Source organism: Ostrinia furnacalis, unplaced genomic scaffold (genome assembly GCF_004193835.3).
Source record: "Ostrinia furnacalis isolate ACB-3 unplaced genomic scaffold, ASM419383v2 OfSCF1635, whole genome shotgun sequence".
NCBI classification, from domain to species: Eukaryota; Metazoa; Arthropoda; class Insecta; order Lepidoptera; family Crambidae; genus Ostrinia; species Ostrinia furnacalis.
The window spans coordinates 337743-361006 of NW_021131874.1; the positions used below are offsets into that span (position 1 = coordinate 337743).

General features: G+C 35.5%; 3 protein-coding genes across 5 annotated transcripts in view; 2 read left to right on the plus strand and 1 right to left on the minus strand.

Moving 5' to 3' along the window:
* LOC114353187 (high mobility group protein DSP1-like) overlaps positions 1 to 12834 on the minus strand; it is a 21510-nt gene extending 8676 nt beyond the window's left edge. Inside the window, exons 1-6 of one of the 2 annotated variants that reach the window (XM_028305059.1) lie at positions 12649 to 12834; positions 12471 to 12565; positions 12159 to 12381; positions 11736 to 11956; positions 11077 to 11192; positions 458 to 702 (exon numbers count right to left, since the gene is read on the minus strand). In XM_028305059.1, the coding sequence (XP_028160860.1) occupies positions 458 to 702; positions 11077 to 11192; positions 11736 to 11956; positions 12159 to 12381; positions 12471 to 12565; positions 12649 to 12714 (966 nt within the window). In that variant the 5' untranslated portion in view covers positions 12715 to 12834. Of the gene's footprint in view, positions 1 to 457; positions 704 to 2137; positions 2854 to 11076; positions 11193 to 11735; positions 11957 to 12158; positions 12382 to 12470; positions 12566 to 12648 lie in introns of those variants that run through there. The other variant, XM_028305058.1, reaches the window with a different exon arrangement.
* Positions 6417 to 8098, plus strand: Sap30 (SIN3-associated polypeptide 30). Its single transcript, XM_028305060.1, has 3 exons — positions 6417 to 7047; positions 7131 to 7349; positions 7504 to 8098. Exons 1-3 carry the CDS (start codon positions 6853 to 6855, stop codon positions 7630 to 7632), a joined length of 543 nt encoding a protein of 180 aa, XP_028160861.1. The 5' UTR covers positions 6417 to 6852; the 3' UTR covers positions 7633 to 8098.
* Positions 12835 to 14329: 1495 nt separating the features above from the next.
* Ir76b (Ionotropic receptor 76b) lies at positions 14330 to 22249 on the plus strand. Of its 2 annotated transcripts, XM_028305085.1 has the most exons (10): positions 14330 to 14663; positions 14738 to 14823; positions 14929 to 15117; positions 15444 to 15607; positions 16012 to 16181; positions 17537 to 17730; positions 18117 to 18409; positions 18746 to 18929; positions 19460 to 19612; positions 20014 to 22249. In XM_028305085.1, exons 1-10 carry the CDS (start codon positions 14582 to 14584, stop codon positions 20140 to 20142), a joined length of 1644 nt encoding a protein of 547 aa, XP_028160886.1. In that variant the 5' UTR covers positions 14330 to 14581; the 3' UTR covers positions 20143 to 22249. The 2 variants fall into 2 exon arrangements, with proteins under 2 accessions (XP_028160886.1, XP_028160887.1); XM_028305086.1 differs by lacking the exon at positions 14330 to 14663 and having other exon boundaries at positions 14753 to 14823; positions 14943 to 15117; positions 20014 to 20310.
* The last annotated feature ends 1015 nt before the right edge of the window (positions 22250 to 23264 follow it).

Sequence of the window (23264 nt, forward strand, 5' to 3'; positions counted from 1 at the left end):
ATTTTAAAAAATAATATGCTTGCCCAAAACTTCTGAACTTTCACAATTATTAATGGTTTTTGGTAAAAAGTCGGAAATTTCTAAAAAATTTAATAACTTAGCAACCACCCAGTTTTGACCCCTGGTTTACTGGACTTAATTTGTTGCTTATGACCTCTAATATTTTATAATCGCTTTTCAAGGAATAGGTCGAGTTTCCCTGTCACCCTGTATTATGTATAATAATTTACATAGACTGTAATCCAAAATAATGATGAATTTTAATTTCTGACTGGTCTGGGTGTTACTATGTTTAATATGTATGTATTTAAAAAAAAGTATATAAGTAGTATATCCGTTATGCTAGCATCCATAACACAAGCTTATTAATTGCTTACTTTGTGGCTAGATGGTGCTGTGTAAAATTGACCAGATATTAAATAAAATGAAAATGTAAGATGGTATTTGATAGACATACCTGCTGTAAAGTTTGCTGGCTCTGCAGCTGTTGCTGCTGCAGAGTCTGCTGAAGAGTCTGCGTGTGTTGTTGAGTATGCTGATTCTGTTGTTGTTGCTGCTGTTGTTGTTGCTGTTGTTGATGTTGCTGCTGTTGTTGTTGCTGCTGCTGCTGCTGTTGTTGTTGTTGGAGAACCTGATGGTTCTGCTGAATGCCGTTAGACTGCTGGCTGCCCTGATCAGGATCGGGGCTCGACTGGTTCTGAGGCTGTAATAAAATACCCTAATTAAGCCAATTGTAGTGGCAGCATGTTTCATTAATAGATCATCATAGTACCTATTGATTGTTGAAGCGTTGAAGTGACAGTTACTAATATTATTATTCATTTTATTTTTGGGAGGATATCTCCCTCCTATATACCTCTACCCTTAGATTAACCCTTAGATAAATCTAAGCCTCTACCACAATATTCATAAAATTCCCAAGTACTTATTGTTTCGTTAATTTTTCAACTTGGTTAAATCAAGATTTGACCAAGGTCAAGGTCAGTCAGGTAATGCCTAAAATAAGTTGTGATAATCACAAGAACTGTCTACAAAATATAGCAGTTCCCACAGATATCCATATTATTTGTGGCAGTTCCCAATTGATGAAGATGATGAAGAAATTAAAGGGTTTACAAAAGTAGGTAACCTAGGTAAAGAAATAATATTTAATATCTAGAAATCTGAAAGAATATCTACCTAAATAATGTGAAAATCTAAGTATAAAAGTTTTGAAACTTTGACTCTATTCTATGAGGCTTCCATAAAAATTTAAACAGTTGTTACCAATCACAATCCAAGCAGATCACTGTCTGTTTAATTTCCAAACACACAAAATAATGTGCTAAACAACAATAATATCTAGCAATCTCCTACGAAATTGTTGCACACGCTATAAACAAAATAAACAATGTAATGTAAATAAACAAACGTCAAACACCGAAACACGCGCGACATCTGATGGGTATGAAATTGCAAGTTTGCAACAATTTGTAGTCAAAACAAAAACTGTCTAATTATCAATTTTTTAAATTTAACCGGAAATGTGAATGAATGAATGATTACAACAATAATGACAAGGGGTCACAGAGTAATCACCATTTTTAAAAACACAGAACCGACGATCAATACATCACAAAATAAAAGTGGTATTTGTTTGTTTCAAATACGTAATAATGTAAGAAAACGTTCTACTATTGATTAGAAGCATAATTAAAAATATTTAATCAATCAAGAGGGGAAGACCAAGGAAAGTTGTTGGTATGTTCCTAAAATTCTACTTATTATAACTTATAAATGTAGTTTTCAAAGAATACTATAGTTTAATTTCTTGTATGAATTTATTTTGTAAATTACGTGTCTAATTATTCTGACTTATTTTTAGTCTATTTTTACATTTTACTTTTATAATTAGGTAGGTACTTAGGAAATAATTAAATCGAACTTATTTATTAAATTTTTAATGCTTTTTGTAGTTCGGCATTCTAATCTTGATCATCTTTGATAAAATTAGACAGTTATTGATTCAATCCGTAAAACTCCATTGAATATTGATTGTGTCTATCAGCAGTCGTAAGGTTCTTTGTTTCATAATTTAATCAGAATTATAAAACCTAAGATTGTATTTTAATGTAGGTATACGCAAAACATTCCGTACCGTTGGAGAAGATGTTTGTTGAGACTCAACTGAGCCTGATGCATACCACCATGGCTGCTGAGGTGATTGCTCCCTGGTATTCGTATTTGAAATTAATCGGTAATCGTAACTAGCTGTAGAATTATCTGCGCTGTTATTGGAAAATCCGCCGGTCATTTTGTATGTGTATAATTGATGGGTGGCTGCGGCGGTACTCCTAGCGATTTCTTCATTAATTTGTTGTTGGTGCTGGAGTTCACCTGCGCCACCCGGCCACCACGAGGCTTCGTCGCGCGCACCCCAAGCGCCCCCCGTCGCGCCTCTGTCCCCCATGTTTCAATCGCCGCTTTTGGCTAACCAGTTTCTTTATGTTCCACCCGCTAGTACTTCAATATATTCTTTGTGCGTATTTTATGAAAATCATGTCCTTTTACCAATATGTTACGAGCGCAACGATCGTTATTAATACTTTAATTTCACTTAGACCACTTGCACTGCTAACACAAATCTGTTTTTATCACAAAGACTTCATATGTTCACTTATTGCACATCGTTCTGATTTATTATTATTTTTATAGAAATTGAAAATCTTCGAGCTTTTGTGTATTGTTCAACCAAAAAGCTACCGGCTGTAAGTTCCACTCCACGCGCGTACGTTTTGTCTTCGTTTGTACTTAAGTCAATAAAGTTGGCAACGTCGCATAGCGAGACGCTAAACAAGTGCACACAAGCGCCCTCAACGCGCAGCGGCCATTACGGAAACGATCGAAAATGTACGAAGAGAGACCACAGATATGGATAGATGCAGCATGTGTCAAAAATTGTATGAAGCCGAGCGTGCCACTTTTTAAACGTCATTAGTGTCATTTTAGCGAATTTTAGTGATTGCCGCAACGTAAAAGTAATCGTATCATCGTACTGCATTTGCAAAGTCATCGAATGATATCGTGTGACTCGATTCGAAAATTAATTAATTCCGATAAAACTGATAATTTGTTAAATACAAAACCAAAAACATCTTTATTTACCTTTTTAAAATAAATTAATTCTTACAAATCGTCAAATCTCGTTATTTTTTTTACCCTACCAGAGCGTTTCAAGACATAAAGTCAAGTGCATGAATACATGCATCAATGTTATTGTTATGAGTAAGTACGGTTCCTTGGGATCGGTATGAGTGCACCACATACATATGTTTGTTACGCGATAACTCCGCCAATTATGAACCGATTTGAACAAATCTTTTTTCGGCGTATAGGTAATACCTCAAGGGTGGTCCCATTTAAATTTAATAATAGAAAAAACAACCCCCAAGGGTGGAAAATTGGGGATGAACTTTTTATACGCAATATCTCCGCCGATTATAAACCAATTTGAACGATTATTTTTTTGTTGAATAGGTATTATCAAAAGGGTGGTTTCATGTGAATTTGAAGAAAATATTCAACCCCCAAGGGTGGAAAATTGGGGATGAACTTTTTTATACGCAATATTTTTAATTTTTAGTTTTTTTTTGTGTTCACGCATTTGAAGTCGGTTTTATTTTTTTAAAAAGTTGATTATCATAGATAGGCTCACAACTTAAATAGTGTCCCACGTACGCTCATTTTTCATTCCACCCAAAAACGTCCACAGCTGCTGAATAAACTTTCCCTTTCACCCCAGGATTTCCACAGTGACCAGTCCAACAATTCCCGCATCCAGGCGCTTTCCGTAACCTTCACCAAGTCGTTGGTCCACCGCATCCAGGGCGCTTATCTACACCAACTTTTAGTTGTATGTAGTGTACACAACGTCTCTGGTCCGTAAAGAAATTTTCTGATACATATTTTAAGGCCCGCAGTTCTACGAGATATTATTATGTGTATGTGCCCCACCCACTGCCGAGTACGAGTGCCATTAGAGTCAAATATAAATCATCCATGTATGGTAATTTTTTCAAACTATTTTCCATAATAACAACGAATCTGTGAAACACCTCAATACATTATCAATTAAATTATTATATGTGTGCTTTATACTAGAACCAGTGAAATAAAATATGATAAGCCTCTTCTTAAATAACTTCTAGATAACCATTCGACATAAAGAATAGAGCAATAGCCTAAAATACCCAATCAAACAGTAGTGGGCCGATGAAATTGGCAGAGCAGCAGGCTACTTGCAACCGGTCACTGAAAAATATCTTAAGACAACGGATAATAAAATATCTATGTTGGCAGTGCATGACCTATCCTATACCGCCACTGCCATTAATAAAGATTGATCGGAATTAGTTGATTCACTTAGAAGGTTATAACGCTACATAAAAATAGACAAAGCTGATACCTTAATTATTGAGAGGAAGTTCGTAGAAAATGAGTACACCCAAGAAACTAAGCGTATACCTATTTATAGCTAGCTAAGCTTCAATCAACAATACCAATTAGATATCAGGTCAGCGCAAAAAATCTGTCTCGGGAAATAAGAGCGCGAGTTCTTTTATTGTAATTAATATCTTTTTTCGTCTGGCATCAATTTCATTTATAGTCTTTAAAATTCCCATCTACACCCCGTAACTGTGAGTTGGCGTTAATTAAATAAGAACTCACTTCTCAAGTGCGCTGTTATTTCGCGAATAACGCTGTGTCGCTGACCCGATACCTATGTAGTTGGTATTGTTGATCGAAGTTGCTAAGTTTTAAAGGAACCATACAAAGAACACCCTATCCTGCACCCTACCAGGACCTAACCACCTTGCCCCATTAAGATTTTTCTAATCTAAACTTTTAAAGCTGCGTATTGCTTTTATAGCGAAATAAATCAACCTACAACATTAACGTAGTAGATAATAAATTATTATATTCATAATTAGAATTGAAAATTCACCAACCCAATCAAATAATTCATTAATTCATTATACCAAATGACTGGACAATCTGAAGACTAATCTAAGTGGGTGGTAAGTACCTGGTTAAGTACCTACGTAAATAAGTTTTTTAAAGTCAACATCAATTTCCATCCTATTTGTGTTAGGAAATCGGTCTCTATTTAATTTTACTAAAATAAGTAAGTCAACAAGGCACGAAATAAGTATTAATATGTTTCTTAACGCTTAATTTTCTCAGTTAAAAGTTCACGGGTGAAGTTTTTCAGTAAAATACAACAGATTTTATGAATCAAAATAACAATAACTACAAAAATATAAATCGTTTCGATCATTCATAGAACTTTGATTTCTAATTAGGTGAAAAACAAAGTTGATTGGTGACATTGAGATAAAAATGATGAAAGCTAATAAAGCTATTCTGCTGAAAGAAAGCTCAAAGTTAATCTTCATTTCCGCTACAGCTGTGAGATTAACAAATAATTATAATATCTTTATACAAGGAAAAAATATTTTCTCAGTTTTTGGCGGTAAAAAACTTCTTGAGATTATTTTATAGACTTGCAAATTAAGTACAACATTTACAAGTTTTCCAATATTTAATTGATCAGATTTTGAAAATAAGACATAATTACAGCAATGAATTAATGTAAACACCTCTTCATTGTTTTAATACTTACTTATAGCATTTGTAATGTCAAATATTTACAAACAGTGTTTACTAAATGCGTAGAATCAAACTTTGAGGTTATGTCTAAATTGCTACTCTATTCAAATAAGCTTCAACAAAATCGAATAATACTAATAAATAACACCTACCAAGAATAATAAGAAGTACGCACACTCACTTACACCACTATACTGTTGTCATGTGTATAATGACACTTTACTCCGGCCCTCGGCAGCCATTTGCTTACAAAATTAGAATGTAAAACTATAAATATCACTTGGGGCACAACATGAATACGTCTAAAATCAAAGGAATAATATTTACAATTCCACACAAATAATCTGCTAAGCAATATGGATGAAAATTAGAAGAAACTAATATAACTTACCAACTGTGTTTATTACATCGGACACACGATTTCAGCGCTTATTACGTAGGGAACTTCGCGTTTGTCATAATGAGTACGCGAGCTAGCAATGTCAATGAGAAAAAAATTTCATTGGTTGAAATTGAAAGTCCCGCCATATTTCGGCCAATCCGCTTTCAGGCGTCGGCTTTATTTTTTGTTTATAATACAACATAGCTACGTTGTCACAATGCAACTATGCACACATTCACGAATTGAACTATTTTTTACGAACGAGCAGTTTGAAGGTGACGTTTCAATTTATTCTTAATGCCTCTTGACATAAAGACTAATTTTCAGTAAGTGAATGATTGAATGGGTTGTCAGAATGACTGACAGAGATTCTGCCTGTTTTAGCTACTCTAGTCAAATGGCGATCGGTCGGTGCGAAAGTGTATCCTATTCTTGTTTATACAGTGGTGTTAATTTTAATATTATTTCAATTGAGTTCAAATGTGTCCCAAATAAGGATCATATGATTTTAAAGCTTTGGTGATTGACTAAACCACGTATTTACTAAATTTTATCTAACCCAAGCCTCAGGAAACTTGTAGCTATGAACATTTTGGTGCATAAGTGCAGTGAATAAGGAATTGCTGTGCTCAAATACCTAGTGCTATACAACAGCAAGTTTGCCGGTGAATTGTCTTCATTTATAGCCCTGTAGTAAACATTAGAAATGTTCTGTGTTGTTAAAAATCATAACCTCAACAGTGCGTCTTTGTGAATACGTCGAACTATTTTTCATCGCCTAGTGCGAGGTCTGGCTTAGAAGTTTAACTTATTTGTTATATATGATTCAACGCGAGTATCAAATGAACAACGGGTTTAGTACAGGGGAAGAGGACTCTAGAGGAAATTCTGACCAAATATGTTGCCTTGTGGATGACGGTGAACGGTGCAGACGACCCGCGGGCAATGCCGCGTATAGCAAACGTATACAGAAGACTGTGATGCAACGGAAGCTCAAACTCAACATTGACCCACAGGTAATCCATTGTTTTTGTCAAATAAATCGGTAACAGCGAAAATAACTCTTTGTTCATTTTTAATGAGTGTGATTTATTTTTAGGCAAGGCATACATACATTTGCGACTATCACAAAAACATGATTCAGTGTGCAAGGACGAAACAGAGGAGACCAAAAGACTCTGAGGACGACAGTAATGAGGCAGAAATGGACACCCCAGAAGTGGATTGGTTCCAACTGCAAGTGCCTACACTAAGGAGGTACAAAAAGCACTACAAAGTGCCAACAAGGCCAGGCCTAAATAAAGCTCAATTAGCAGATGTAAGTACCACACAATGTAAACAACAAACAACACTAATATATTCAACAGAATTCTTTGTGTGATAAGAATATTAATTTATGCCTACTTTGATTCAGATAACCCATGTGTTTCAATCTCAGAAAATATTAACATTTCTTTGTTTATTTATTTCAGGCTATTCAAAAACATTTCAAGACTTTACCTGTAAATGAAAAGGAGATTATGACATATTTTATCTACATGGTAAAAACAAATGGCAACAAGTTGGACCAGAAAAATGGAGTGAACTCTGATTCAGTGTAGAATAATATTAATGTAATGTAATTTATGGAATTATTTAGATTTAATTTTAGTAATAGGTTTTAGACTTCCTATAATTTAATTTCTGGAAATATCTGTCCTTTTTCTGTATATGAGAGAACTATGAATTGGGAATCTAAATATGATATGAAGTATATTACTTCTGGCCAAATTGTAAGCTATGTAAATCTGATTGTATGTATTTTAATTATTATTTTAGAGTACACTGTCGCTAGGACAATTGTAAGTTTGTGATTGACTTGTACCTACTTCTACAATGTAATTTTGATCATGCAATCTAGATTTGTTTTACTGACATACTTTATTGTTTTACATTTTGCCTTGTCAAGTTATTAAGCTATTGAGGGAAATGCAATTGCTAATATAGTTAAGAGAGATTATAGTAAGAGAACAATTGTAAAATGTGAATTTACATTTTATTTAACAAATGAAGTTTGTTATAAAATAATTATTATTTAATTTATTTTCATTCTTCTTCTGAATCTGATGATATTTCGATCCATTTGGATGCTCCCTTCTTGGATACTATCTCTGCAGTTTGTGGCAATGATTGTACAACTGGAACAAGAATAATAATAATTATACTTATTAACATCTCCCATTCATGCATTATGTAAATACAAAAATTATACATGTGAAAAATGTAATACACATTTCATTATTATAACATTTCAATAGAATACTTCTATTCATTCATTTGTATCAATTATTTATTACATTTCATGACACAAAACTGATACTTTACATGACTTCTAACTTCTTGAGAAAATCACTTAGGCTGGGTTGCACCATCTTACTTTAACTTTAATATATGTCAAAAATCTATAATACTCCATAAAAAAGCACCGGTTATCGTCATAGTTCCCGTTAAAGTTAGGTGGTGCAACCCAGCCTTAGTCTGGTGAGATTGTTACACCATTGGTAACACCATTTAACATTGAAAAAGTAGGTTAATCAAAATCTGAAATTACCATCATATTTGCTAGGCTCTGGTTTCATTTCAATATCATCTTCATTATCCGTATTTCGTTCTTTGGGTTGCAAATCATCCAAATCATAATTCTTGAGCCGAATACTGATATCTTTCTGGCTCAATGCTAGCAGGTGATCTTCAGTGATGATATCAGAGAAGTTTATTTTTCCACGCTTTTGTCTGGAACATAAAAAGTTATTAATTAAAAAACCATTTCAATCATATTAGGAAATTAATAGAATAGTTTGTAACAAAATAAAGTAACTCACAACAGTGGTTACAAAATTATTAATAGGCATGTGGTAAAATACTTTGAGGTTTGAAGATAAGAGAGAGAGATAGCAAGCTACTTTATGAAGCAAAATTATTAATTATTATTTTTGCAGTAACTCAAACAGTGTTTTGTTTCCTTATTGTAAAAATAAATAAAGAGTAGAACAGAAAGAATAAAGATATAAGTATGTGAGTCGTCTAGTTTCAAAACCCGCTAAAACGCTCCTGCAACGAATTTCTGTTTATATCTCTAAATGACGTTACTGCAATTTTCTCATCATACTGTTCAATCATTTTCGATCAAAATTCGCTTAAAGACTACTAAACTAGCACTTAAAATTTGGTTTGTGTTACAAACTCCGCTAAAACGCCGTCCGTTTCTTTCAAAACCCTCTAAAAGTTGATTGACCAATGGCAGCACGGTATTTTGGTCACGTGACTGCGAAATCAGTATGGAGATTTTTTCATAACATGCTTAAGGTTGCTGCGGTTTTTTATTGTTTTTGATCCAAAATAATAGAAGATTTATCACAGTTCGTGGAAAAATGTAACCCTAAAGACGCAAGAAAGATACCACGTAAAGAAATAGCCTGGAAACGCACCAAGGAGCGCCAGAAACGGAAAGAGAAATTTGTTAAAAAACTACTTTTGAAGCAGCTTTGATGGTGTTATGCAAAATTAACCATTTAGCTGTCGTTGGTTATTGTTACTATTAAGTGTTGGTGATCACTACTGGGATTATAGAAACTTCACTAGCTCAATGCCTTAAGACGAATTTAATTATAAAGGTATGTTACTTTTTACCCGAGTGCAGGAGGGTGATGTGTTTCGAGAGTAGGTAGGTATGTATGTGTGTATGTTTATATCCCTGTACAGTCAGTCAGTGAAGTAAATAAATAAATATCGTGGGATGTTTTTTTTATGTGACAGGAGGCAAACGAGCAGATGGATCACCTGATGTCCAGATGTCCAGGAATAAATATTATGTTATAAAAAGGCAAAGACGAGATTGAGAAAATCTATATATATAAAAGAAAGTCGTGTTAGTTACTTCGCTTATAACTCAAGAACGGCTGAACCGATTTAGCTGAAAATTGTCAGGGAGGTAGTTTAGAGCCAGGAGAAGGACATAGGATACTTTTTATCCCGTTCGAAATAAAAAAAAGTCTGCTTATTTATTGCCATTAAGGCGGAACAAAGTTCGCCGGGTCAGCTAGTAATTTATAAAAGTTTCTTATTTACTATAACTATAATTTAATTGTTTTTTTAATAACCCGATAAAACTTGATTAATCTAATAACCTAACCAATAAGTGCAATCGCTTTGAATATTATAGAATGGACAAATTATATGGACAATTATTTATTTTATCATTTTTTGGGTTACTTAATATTAGACTTTATTGTAGAACGCCATTCATGCATTACAATTTGTTCTTATCAAATCCCGCTAAAATACAACATGTCCGTTTCAAATCCCATTAAAACGGAATGTTCGTAACAAAGTACGCCAAAATGAAAATAGTTTTCATTATAATTCAAATTATATTTAATTTAAAGGTGAATAGGAATTACTGTTAGTATTGCCCGATGACTATAATAATTCGTATCATATATTTTTTTGCCTAAGGCCAAAGCTATATGGATAAGCGGTTTTTTTCAATTTCTCGAAATCTTATCAAAATCGTTTTAGCGGGATTTGAAACTAGACGCCTCATGTAGGGTCCAAAAAGGCTACTTTATTTTGATGTTAATTTTGATCTTATGTGATAAAGAATGTCATTTCATAATTTCTCTATCGTAATAGTTCATGAAAACAATAATGTCATCAATACTATCCATCTCCCACTCACCCTGGAGTATTCTAAGAATGTAACAGCAGAATTAGAAAGCAATTGTCATTTCAAATGAAGTATGAAACCACTTCTGACCAAGGAATTGGTATTCAGTTTTATAAAACATGCTGGGTGCCTTAATTTTAGGTATTGAGACTTCACCATTGATTGGAAATGTTAAATCATTTGTTTTTCAAATCGGTTTCATACCTTATTGTGTCATCACTAACAATGGTCTTTTTCACCAAGTCCACTATAGTTTTGCTCCTGTCTGCTGCATTTATTATGGCCTTATGCACTACATTTGAGTTGTACAGCGGTGCTCCAGTCAAATTAAGTAGGCATAACTCTTTGTATTGGTTCATTCCAATCACGAGTAAACCTCCAGCTGTGTTTATTCCTTCTTCGGTGCTGCTGGTGCAAACGGATTCTTCAGTGAAACTAGGGTCTGATAGAAGTGTGCTGAAAAAGAGAACAGTTTATTATTTTTATGGGAAGGTAAACAAAAACTCTGATTAGAAGGAAATAAGGGAAAGAATAACTTGAGTCTTCTAACTTTGTTTATGGTATGGTAACTAGTCAAATAGTGAAAGAGCTGTGAAGAACACAATCAAGAACCAATTTTATGACACTCCATTTTGCTTGTGTATTGGTTAGTGCTGGCAATATAGAAATAAGTTTTTTATGGACAGCACATCAAGCTAATTGTAAATACTATGCAGTTGAAATAGGGGCTATTTTCCAACAATAATGTAGTCTGAGTGGACCGACCATCGCAAGAATCGCGCACAATGGCCCAATCATGAGGCCAAGTGCGGTATTTGATTGCCCTGCAAAACTAAGGTAGCAAGAAAGCACTGGATGCAGGCAGCCACCAACTGGCCATTGTGGAAATTATTGGGGGAGGCCTATGTTCAGCAGTGGACGTCCTATGGCCGAAATGATGATGATGAGATAATGTAGTCTGAAGTGCTGTCAACTGACATCTACATTCATAATACTTACTCATTTCCAAATATAGCATAAGTCACACATACTGGATAGTGGTACAGTACAGTTGGAATTGGATCTTTTTCTGCGATGGTATGAATTATAACATTGTCACCGCTACGGGTCACATCTGGCCTCTTGAAGTGGGCCAATGAGGTGAGTGTGGCTATGCTGGCACATTCTATCAAGTTGCCTGCGTGGTTCAAAACCTTGATGTCCACCCTGAGAGACCATACCTGGAATGAGCAGAGGCAGAAAGTGATGTAATAGGTAATTAAGTAGTGTGGGGAATCCCCTCTTTGTCAATCTTTCAACAAATTAACATCATTTCTTGATCTGGCTAGAATCCCAGAGGCAACTGTTATGATGATGAGTACAAAATTAAAAGATAAAGATGTCAGTTAAATAATAATTTGTGTATAGAAACTGAATCCTTACTTTTTCTTCAACCACTATACACAAAGATTCAAGATCAATGCATTTTGAGTCCTTGTAACACTTCTCAAGCAATCTGTTCAAGTATACTGTGAGGTCAGTCTGTCTATTTGCTTCAAACTGCGGTGCGGCCATAGGGCTGATCTCCACATTGATGTACAAAATGCCCTCATTTGGCCTGATTTGCTTAGGCTGTGTCACTTCACAAGACACCTGTGCCAGCACTCTGAAAATGTTAAATTTTACATCATTATAGTTTTATGAGAAAAAGAAAAACATCGTTTCGACTGCGAGATAGAAATTGTAAAGACTTACTTTGTTTCACCTAAACAAACAATACAACTACCGTAATCTGATCCAAACGATATATCTAGCCGTCTACTTTCATTGTAGTTTCTGCCATCTAATCGCTGAAAAGTATAAATTAGAAGTTCATTAAATAAATTCGATAATTTAAATAACAACAGTAGGAACCAAACTGAAGTATACTTACGTGGCCTTCCGATACAATTTTCTGTATGAAGCTTTTTTCACAGTTTGACAAAAATACGTCTCTCATTTTTTATTATCCAGTCTCGAATAAAAATCAAAATATTCATAAAATTTTAAGAAATAGGTATACGATTTTTTGGTTAGGTCACGAAATTAATCAAAACATGCGAATTTGACACTATTGACAGCACGAGCTCAGATTATATAGGATTTTTTTAACAGACTAAAACGTGATGTCCGTTAGTAAATCAAGTGCAAGGTCACCTTGGCTATGTAAACTGATAAGCTCGGATCGCAGTATAGTTAAAATTAACAAAAGTACACAACACAAGCTATTTTCCTACGATTAAAATGTTATAATGATTTTAGCGACTACTTTGTGAAGCTTTTTCAGGTGACTTAAGGAGGTTGCCTGCGAACGAGTGTAGTCGGTCGGCAGACCATCACCGACCAGTAAATACACACACCCAAATTGAAAGCTGTGAAAAAAAATCAACTTCCGTATCCGTTTTTCTGTTCTTAGCGGGAAATTGATGTGATTGTTTCATTTGTTGACGCGTAAGTACTTTTACCAAGCTGTAGCTGTATCCTTGATAATAAAATAATTTAAGAATTAAATTAGCTACAAGACAGACAAGCTTTAAAAGGGGCTTACGACAAAGTTATTTACTTATACAGTAAGTTTGGATGACCACTAACTACTTCCTTCAGCGCTTTTAAAATCATGTTTACGAGTACGGTGTTCATTGTGCATAAAAAAGCAATACTAAGTACTATGCCACCCAAACGTAGATGTTATAGCCATAGGTAATTAAAAGTTATTTACTTATTTATTTAGTGTATGGACGCGGACTTAATGCCGTGTGGCATTCTTGACCAGTCAACCATAATATGTACCTACAGAACAAATTAATTAATTTCAAAAATAATTAACATATTCAATAAATGTTATTTAAAAACGTTAGGTACATAAAAACGAAGTCAAATGGAAAGTAAGAGTAAGTAAGTAAGTAAAGGATGTATGAAGGCACGGCACATTTTAAGCTTAAATATAAATAGGAATCTTATGTAGTTGTAACAAGTATGATTTTGCAACCAAAATGTATGATGTTCTGCTGTTTATACAAAGTGTCTATAAGAATTTTTTATTTGATGGATTACCTAATAATGTTTGTACTGTACTTAACGTAATGAAGGTTGTCATTATATCCCGTTATTTACGTTACGTTGACAATTTTATATCAACCCCTGCTTCGGGGGCATTATGTGAAAGTTACGTTGGAAATGTATAGAGAAGACTCTATTATTTCTATTCTTGTTGTGCGAATTAAGGTAAGATTACATTGCAATTGCATTGGAATGGATGGACTAAGTTAAAAATTAAAAAATCAAGAAGATCTCGAACTGAAAACTTGATTGATCATGTCCTCGTCAGTCCACGTGCAGGTATTAATTTGGTAGAGTTCTAAAGTTCGAAACTTTAAGAAAATAGTATTTGGCTAATACAGTTAATTTGCTGTTTTAAAAAAATTAGGTACTGTAGCTTAAAATACATGAAGGCTTAGTACCTACTGAGTAGAACCAGTAGAACGAAACACGGTAGTCACTTGCAAGTTAAAAAAATCAGCATTATCCAATATCTACAGTAATGTCCACAATGACCTAACGTGCAATAAATATAGCGTGTGTACCGATGACCCATTACGATCGTGTCATTTGCTGCCTTGCGGGCTCATCCTCACTTAGTAGCGACATGTCAACCCGTGGACATCGCACGACGCGAATCAACCCCCCATTATAGTCCCCTCGTTAGTCAGTTCACAATTGTTAACCACGCGGTTACCGATTCTTCAACATTTTCAATTTCAATATCGCGCCATGATTGTTTTGCCATTTCGCGCGTACTGAATTCAGTTGCCCGCTTTTAAAATGCCATGGCCACCGGAATAGAATTAATTATATCGACAATATGCAATGCTACGTTTTGCGAACCGGTGTACGACAACCCTGTATTAGGTAGGTAATGTGAATTTCAAAAAAGATTCGGGCAGGTTGTCCGTCATTCAACATCATTATGATATTGGTTTTAGAGTCACACACATCGTCGAATTTGCATCAGTATCGAGATTTAATTAAGGAACTCAACGGAAAACATCTGAAAATTGGAACTTACAATGTAAGTATACCCTATCATAAAACGCCTGTTATTCAATCTCTCATCTTTGAGCAACACGTCGATTCAGAAACACTTCTAATTTTTCAAAGAATTTCGTCATTTTAGAACCGTCCTTTTAGCTGGGTGGAGCGAGGTGAGAATGGCACGCTCATCGGAAATGGAGTATCTTTCGTCCTCGTTGACATTCTGCAGAAAAGATTCAACTTCACGTATGAAGTGGTGGTGCCCCAGAAAAACTTCGAGATGGGCGGCGCCAAGCCGGAAGATTCTCTGATCGGTCTTGTGAATAACGGCGTGAGTTCAGATTCCTATTATTTAAGGTTAGGCAGTTAGATTTGACGAACAAAGATACCTGTAATAAGCCCTATCCATACTTGCCATTCGGGGATATGGATGGACTTAGGTTTTATTAGGGTTCGGGTAGGAATAACCTGGACCAAAGGGCTATTCTTCCAACAGGGGTAGAAAAGGCGCCCTTTGCCTCTAGGCATGAACCAAGGACGATCCGGTCTATGTGGAAATCCTTTGGGAAGGCCTTTGTCCAGAAGTTGAAAATACTTAATAAAAAAGTTGGTTAAAGAGGTCCCCCTTACGAAAGTAGGTAATTTTATTTGTCACAGCAAGTGGACATGGCAGCTGCATTTCTGCCAAAGCTGACGAGGTTCCACGAGAAGGTTAGTTTCTCCTACGACTTGGATGAAGGCATCTGGGTTATGATGCTGAAAAGACCAAAGGAGTCCGCCGCGGGTTCAGGTCTACTAGCTCCGTTTAACAGCGCTGTCTGGTTAGTATTTTCCGTCTTCTGCACTCGCTGATTTCTTTGTCATTCTGCTGTCGTGGAAACTTATTGAACTCCTATAAACTCTCCTTAATCTCCCCGTGTTTCTTATGATGTAAGGCAAAAGTGATCGAAGTGACGAGACGAGGCAAAAATAATGTCATCTACTTACGAGTAATGTAAAATTAAATTATACTTATTTAGAATACGCACGAATATTAGTAGGTACGCAATAAAGATTTGAAATTGAAAATTTGAATTTTAAATAAAAAATGTTACGTTTGCACAATGGATCCAAAAGATTATTGCTATATCGACCCACGAAAATAGCTTCATTTAGAAACCCTCGCAAAGAAGTGCCTGTGCTGGTGGGAAAATCAACAACTTGAATAAAAATAAGTTCTTACCAGGTACCTGATCCTCGTGGCAGTATTGTCGTATGGTCCCTGCATCACTCTGCTGACCAAGCTGCGGTCTAGACTGGTTCCAGATGGCGAGAAGTACATCCTTATGTCGCCTAGCTTTTGGTTCGTCTATGGTGCCTTCATCAAGCAGGGGACCAACCTTGCACCTGACGCTAGTAAGTTTATTCTGCCTTTTGCTTTGTTTTGAAGAGTTCAAAGGTAGAATGGTAGGTACAGGTGTTTAATCAAACAAAAAGGATTGATTCAACTGCTTAAATTCAACAACTTAGGAACTGTAGGAATACGACCAAATACATAGGTAAGTACTTATCAAATTCTCTAAGAATAATGTCGCCCCCTTATCACAGGATAACTTGTGCCTATAGTTCATACTTAATTGCTGATGACTGTTTGTTGTTTGGATTTTTTGGAAAATTGAATTTCTTGGGGAAAGTTTTGAATTTTAGCAATAGAATTAGGTCCTTTTTGTTCGACCATACCAATGAATCATCCTGTATACTATACTACCATGTAGCAGATAATACATTCTTCATACTTCACCCTTAGATTAAGACTTCACCCTTAGATTAATAAGACTTCACCTAAATCCTTGATATCATAAACCTCATATTACACAAAAATGTGTTGAACATACCTACTTAAATAACTTTAAATGGTATACGAAAGTACCTACTCATTATAGGAATTACCTACCTGTGTTTGCGGTCAATCCTGACATGAAAGATGCTATCGCTAATGGTTTATGTCATCCATCACCTCCGGTCACACCCTTTCGTCATGATTGTTATGTTCAAGTAATTACACCGAAATTATGGCCAAGTCGGAGGCAAGCATTTTGACAAATGATTACTTACGAACGGGTATGTAGGATATGAAATATGAGCATAGCCTTGTCATAGTTCAAAGTGTAACTTTTGAACACTATTACTAAAACCTATTCACGTAGGGTATCATTGTGTAATCGATTTTCATCGTATAACATCTAGATAAAAAGGTAAGTAGGTACTACTTAGGTACCTACCTAATATTAGGTTCTCCATGATTATTTTCAATGAATTTGTACGGACTTATACTACAATAATAATATAAGTTACTCCACTAGGCATAAGTAGTTGCCATCATTATCATAATAGTCTAAATGGTTAAAGTTTTAGTGCAATCCTAAATAAGCAGGATTGGATTGGCGAAGAATTCAGGATTACCGACATGGTACTCACTGTTTATTTACAAAGCCTCATATAAAAATATATCATGAAATAGAAATCAATATCAATCATTTTGATGGCTTTACTTTAGGCACTACTTTAGGTATTTGGTTATTTAAGTATTTTAGCTACTAAGAAATCTGCATACAACCTATTTATAAGCTTATAAGTAGCAAGTACACAAAGTCAGAACAGCAATTCGTTCATTAGGTGATTTATGTGAAACAAAAATAATTCAGGTGTTATGGAGAGATCAATGCATTACCTAAGCAAACGAACGTTGCTAAATTCAGTATTACTTCTAGATACAACCCGAGTTTTATTCACAACCTGGTGGATCTTCATAATCCTGCTCTCCGCGTTCTACACGGCGAACCTGACTGCCTTTCTCACTCTCTCCAAATTCACTCTGGACATCGAGAACCCTCAAGACTTGTATAAGAAGAACTATAGATGGGTGTCTGCGGAAGGTGGCGCGGTGCAGTATGTTGTTTCCAGTGTAAGTTTAGTTTATTTCAGCAGTATAATACCTGCATATGATGATGATGATGATAAGTATAAAACTTGCGATGCGAGCGGCGCAGGACCGGTCTTTGTGGAAATCCTTGGGGGAGGCCTTTGTCCAGCAGTGGACGTCTTTTGGCTGAAACGAACGAACGATATAAAACTAATCACCAGTCATACAGTCCGGGGTCATTTTATTTTCCAAGTCCTCTATTAAGTATCTTCAAGTCCTTTTACTTATAGTGAGATGATAATATGAGCAACAGAATATACCTATAATACTTAAGTATGTTTTTGCATGTAAACTTAGTTTAGGGGGCAGCTTTGCACACTGCGTCGGTTATTAATTAATACTTAGCAGCCTTGACTGACCTTTTGCAGCCCAACGAAGTTCTGTACTACCTCAGCCGTATGATATCCACCGGACGGGCCGAGTTTCGTTCCATGACCAGTTTGTACGACTACCTTCCTCTTGTGAACGGTGGAGCTGTATTGGTCGAAGAACGGGTTGGGATTGACGAGCTAATGTATGGAGACTACCTCAGAAAGGCAAGGGAAGGCGTCGCGGAAACAGACAGATGCACCTACGTCATAGCTCCCAATTTCTTCATGAAGAAGCTGAGGGGATTTGCGTATCCTAAAAACAGCAAGTTGACTGGTGTCTTCGATTCTGTGTAAGTAAATTTTGCTGCTATGAACCACGAACACCATTCGCGTTACTTATTGTTTACTATTCTACGAGTACAAGCAGTACCTACTTACTAAATAAGTCGTTTCATAAGGCATAAGCTTTGGTTTTGGGTTCTAACTTCGATGAATCTAATAATTGCTCATAATATTAAAAGGGGCTTACCATACTTCCCTAAGCAATCCCTCCACTACATTTCGAAGGAGGATGCCTAAATAACAAAATTAAATTATAAAAAAATTCAAGTCACCCCCACCGTTAGTACAGGACCACTATCATAGCTTCGACCATGTAGGATCTTCATTACAAAATTCCATTTCAGCTTATCATACGTCCTACAAGCCGGCATAGTGGACTTCCTGGAACACAGAGACTTGCCCAGCACGAAGATATGTCCCCTGGATCTACAGTCGAAGGACCGGCAACTTCTGAACAGTGATCTTCTGATGACCTATATGATCATGTTCACTGGGCTTGCCGCTGCTATTGCCGTATTTATTGGAGAGGTATAAATAAATATGTTAATAACAAGTTTTTGCCCACTGATGGTCTGTTATGATACCTACCCAACAGTTCTAACTGTCTCCTCGTCGCTAACAGGGGGAAAGATCAAACTTTTCTGTCCATTCTGTCACCCCATGGGGACAGAGCAGAGTGACAGATCGGAATAGTTCACCTGCCTCATGAATCATTTTCTATTGGTGAAAACCGGATGAAAATCCGTTCATATTGAGTTGATCGCGAACAAAAGAATGACCACTGATCATCTAGAGCAGTGGTTCTTAACCGGTGGTCCCTGGAGGCATTCCAAGTGGTCCACGAAGACATCGTAATAAACAAGTGACGTGACGTGATGGAGTCGAGTCAACACAACGTAAACGGCGCACAGTGGGCGAGAAATCAATCTCCCCTTTCATAGGATTTTGGAAAAAAAGTGGTCCCTGACAAGACCGTGGTAAAATGGTCCCTCGTGACCTTTGCTCGTGACTTAAAGGTTATGATCTAGAGAGCCGATGATTTCTCTTCTTTCTTGCAGGTCATCGTCAAACGCTACATCATCAAGGATTCGAAGAGTAACAAATTAAAGCGCAAGAAAACCAAGTTCCAGAAGAATCCTCGTTTTTACAACTATGATGATAGCAGACCTCCACCCTATGATTCCATTTTCGGACGGAGCCCTAAGATCAAGGTAGGTGTCGTCCAAGGGATTATTCGATAGTAGGTACTACACTAACTTACAGATTGAAGGATGAAGCGCTTAGCATATGCTTGGTTGATTCTTTCTTGGGATCAACATGTGCCAATTTGATTTGGCATTTCTATGATAGCTTCAGTTTTTAGCGGAACATCAAGCCAGGTACTAGTTTTGTATCATAATGGACTGATGCCTAATGTACTGCTGACTCTTACACCCGTATTCACAAACGATGCTTGCTCAAGGGACATAGCAAATCGAACGCAAAGCGTTGAATAGAGGTCTGCGATTGGGTCGTGTGACCTTGTACGTCCACGCGCACTGTGAGACGTCATAGTAATGTTTGTGAATACGGGCGTTAGTGACATGTGAAACTAATTTTCCATGCATAACAGGTGAACGCTGCCACAAAAACAAAGATCATCAACGGCCGGGAGTACTTGGTGATTGACGCTGCTAACGGGGACACACGGCTCATACCAGTGAGGACTCCATCGGCATTCTTGTATCGGCTTGATAGATAGATATTCTGGACAGACTATGCAACTAAGATTATGCCTTATCTGGACCCTATTATGGACCTTATTTGCTTGCAAGATTCTGGGAGTCCGGTATACGGACTATAAGCCACGTATACGGACATGCGTAGACCACGGATTTTTAGTCGGCCGATAGTTGGGCCCGATTCTCATTGGTATGAAGAATCAATCGGTGTAATGTGCGCACTTCCATACATGCCCGTAACTGATTAACTGCCCGATTACACTATCGGCCGACGAAAAATCAATGATCTGCGCCTAGCTAGGCTAACACATTGGACCAACTTAAGTAATGGTCCATATTACGATTGGGCGGCTACGAAGAATTTTATTAGATCCAACATAATAAAGGTTTGAACACATGAGAAATTAATCGCCGAAGTAACTTTCCATAGACAAAACTAAATGGGTTTTGTAATAAAGGTACCTTATCTACTAAATGATTTTGTTGTTATTTTTAAAAATAGCAGTTTTTAATAATTTATTTGCAGTGATTGTTGATTGATTGTTGATTTTTTGTATGTTCGAGATTTAAAGACGAAGTCTGATTGAAATTTTAAATGAAGATTTTCTAAGATTTGTAGAATAGATAGATATACCTAGATTGTTAATTTTAGATGGAGTTTTTGGAGTTATATTTTTGTGTCTAGTTTCTTTAGGATATACTCATACATATATTTTGGATTTGAAGTTTTTGTGTAGTTTATATGACATTAATCACTGTGCACATGGGAGCAGAATATATTTTAATAAATAGTTTTGAGTATGAGAAAGTTGGGTTGTCATTAAAATGCCTCAATTCAATACATATTTTTATTAACTGTGAAAATACATTCACAATTCCTGTAACATTCAATCATGATCTTCAACGTTTGATTGACAAAACAAAATTAACTAATAAGATTTATAAATAAAACTATTTATTGGCCTGTTAAACAGCATTTTATTCGATAAATAAAATACAATTATGTATAAAATAAGGGCGAATAATATACCTAAAATGCGGTAAAACAGACCCCGTCCAGACTGTGTATTACACGTACAATACTACCCTACATTTGTACATAAATACAATTTATAGGTACATTTTGAGCGAACGCCTGTAACACATCAGTCGTACCTTCGCCGTAACAACTGCGTAAATATATTTTGTTGATAATTCATTTGTAAAATCATACATTAATATAGCTTAAATAAAATAGATTATTGCAATATTGACGAAGGAAAAATTGATAAAACAGTGTGTGTAAAAAGTAGACCATGATTTTAATTCGACTGGAAAATACCCGTGATCGATCAATAATAGTTATTATGCTTGGGACAGATAGGTTAATGTTATCATTTATGATTATTAACAAAAACAATACATTTGAAAACTTTGTTATTACTTTAGAAGATTGGCTGTTTTTTACTATGAATAATACAATAATTTCTGAAGGTGAAATATCAGTATCAGTAGTAGTTAGTAACATACCTATTGTAGATACTGGTACTACTGATACTGTATCTTCAAGATATTGATCGAAAACAAGATAATTTCCACTTTTACCCAATCGTATCTTTTAATCCCTTCGCTTTCCTTAATTTTTAATTATTTTAACCAGTCTAGCTTGTATAAACTTCACGCTTTACTATCTAATTAGATTTAAATATGCATTAATATGAATGTGCTTATAATTAAATTAACCTTTGTTATAAACAGCGGGAGATTTTTTAGAAAACTCTAAATTTTTGTAGCCAAATATCGCTAGAACACTTTATTGAGAAGACTGAAATATTAATACTTTTATAAATCCTCGAATACGCGTAAATATCTGAGAATGAAAGTCGGAAAGATTTTGCTTTTGTTCTCAAATATTTATAACATTATTTATCATTAAATCTACAGTCTTGATAATTTGGTGACCTTCCCGCTAAGGGTGTATAAAACGTGATAACGATATCATTGATAAAGTGCATCAACTAATGTTCGCTATGTAAGATTGTCTATCTAGTAGTCATTGCAAAGTATACCCGCATTTTCTAATGGTAAGAACACACTATGGATTTTTTTTAAAGAAGCAGACAAGACCTTCTGGCGAGGTCAATAAAATAAAACCGAGGGGTTTAAGAAAACAATTGAACGTTGGAAATCTTTAGGAAAGTATCGTCCAAGAAACTTATAACTTATATGCTGGCTGGAAAATTTCGTCACAATAAAAAAAATGTGTTTTTTTCCGACTTTCGTTTCTTTTATGCCAGTCATAAAAAAGTGTCATCCTTTTGCCATAGCGTGTACAAACCATAATACATTACAAAATGCTAGCAACGCCTGGTATATCCTAAGCTAAGATTACGATCACATTTTTAAGTATAAGAAATAGTTCTTGCCAGTGTTTAGGGAACTATTATTATAATACAACTAGTTATTTACATTTCAACTGTCCTACAAATGCATATATTTGGAGAGTTACTCTTTTATTGCTAGCCGAGGTATATACTGTCACTTGCTGATACATGAACACATTTTGTGGATGATTAAGGCTATTCGAGTCGCCGTTACCTGATCATCGCCCATTTAGGAAGCTTCTATCTTCTTCAAACATTATCTAATACTAAAGTTATATAAAATTACTGCAGTATTTGGATTTTATAAATATTTACGACAGTTGACCATGAGATCGCCTTTATCTAGCATGAAATAAGAGCAGTTTTGCGCTGTTATATTTGATAAGCTATGTGTACAGTCGACAACACATCAAATTATATATTTTTACGTAATAACGCCTTTTACAATTTCATAAGATGGCGCAGTACTTTGTTTGATGAGCTGTCGTCCGTGCAATCAAGGGTAGTTATACAATTTTCAATCTTAATTTGAAAGCAATAATAGCAATTTTAAGTTATAAATAATTTCAAAACGTCCCAAGTTCAATAATATTCTATGGACTAAAACGTTTTGATCCTAGCACGATTTAAATATTGTTGATATTGTCAGACAATATTTGATAGACCTCTGATCGTTTGTCGCTGCGTTCGCCTCAGTATCAGAGTACATTAATGCGTACTTAAACCACTTAACATAATTATCAGGTGATGTTACGTTGATAAGATTGTTTAGGTAAAGT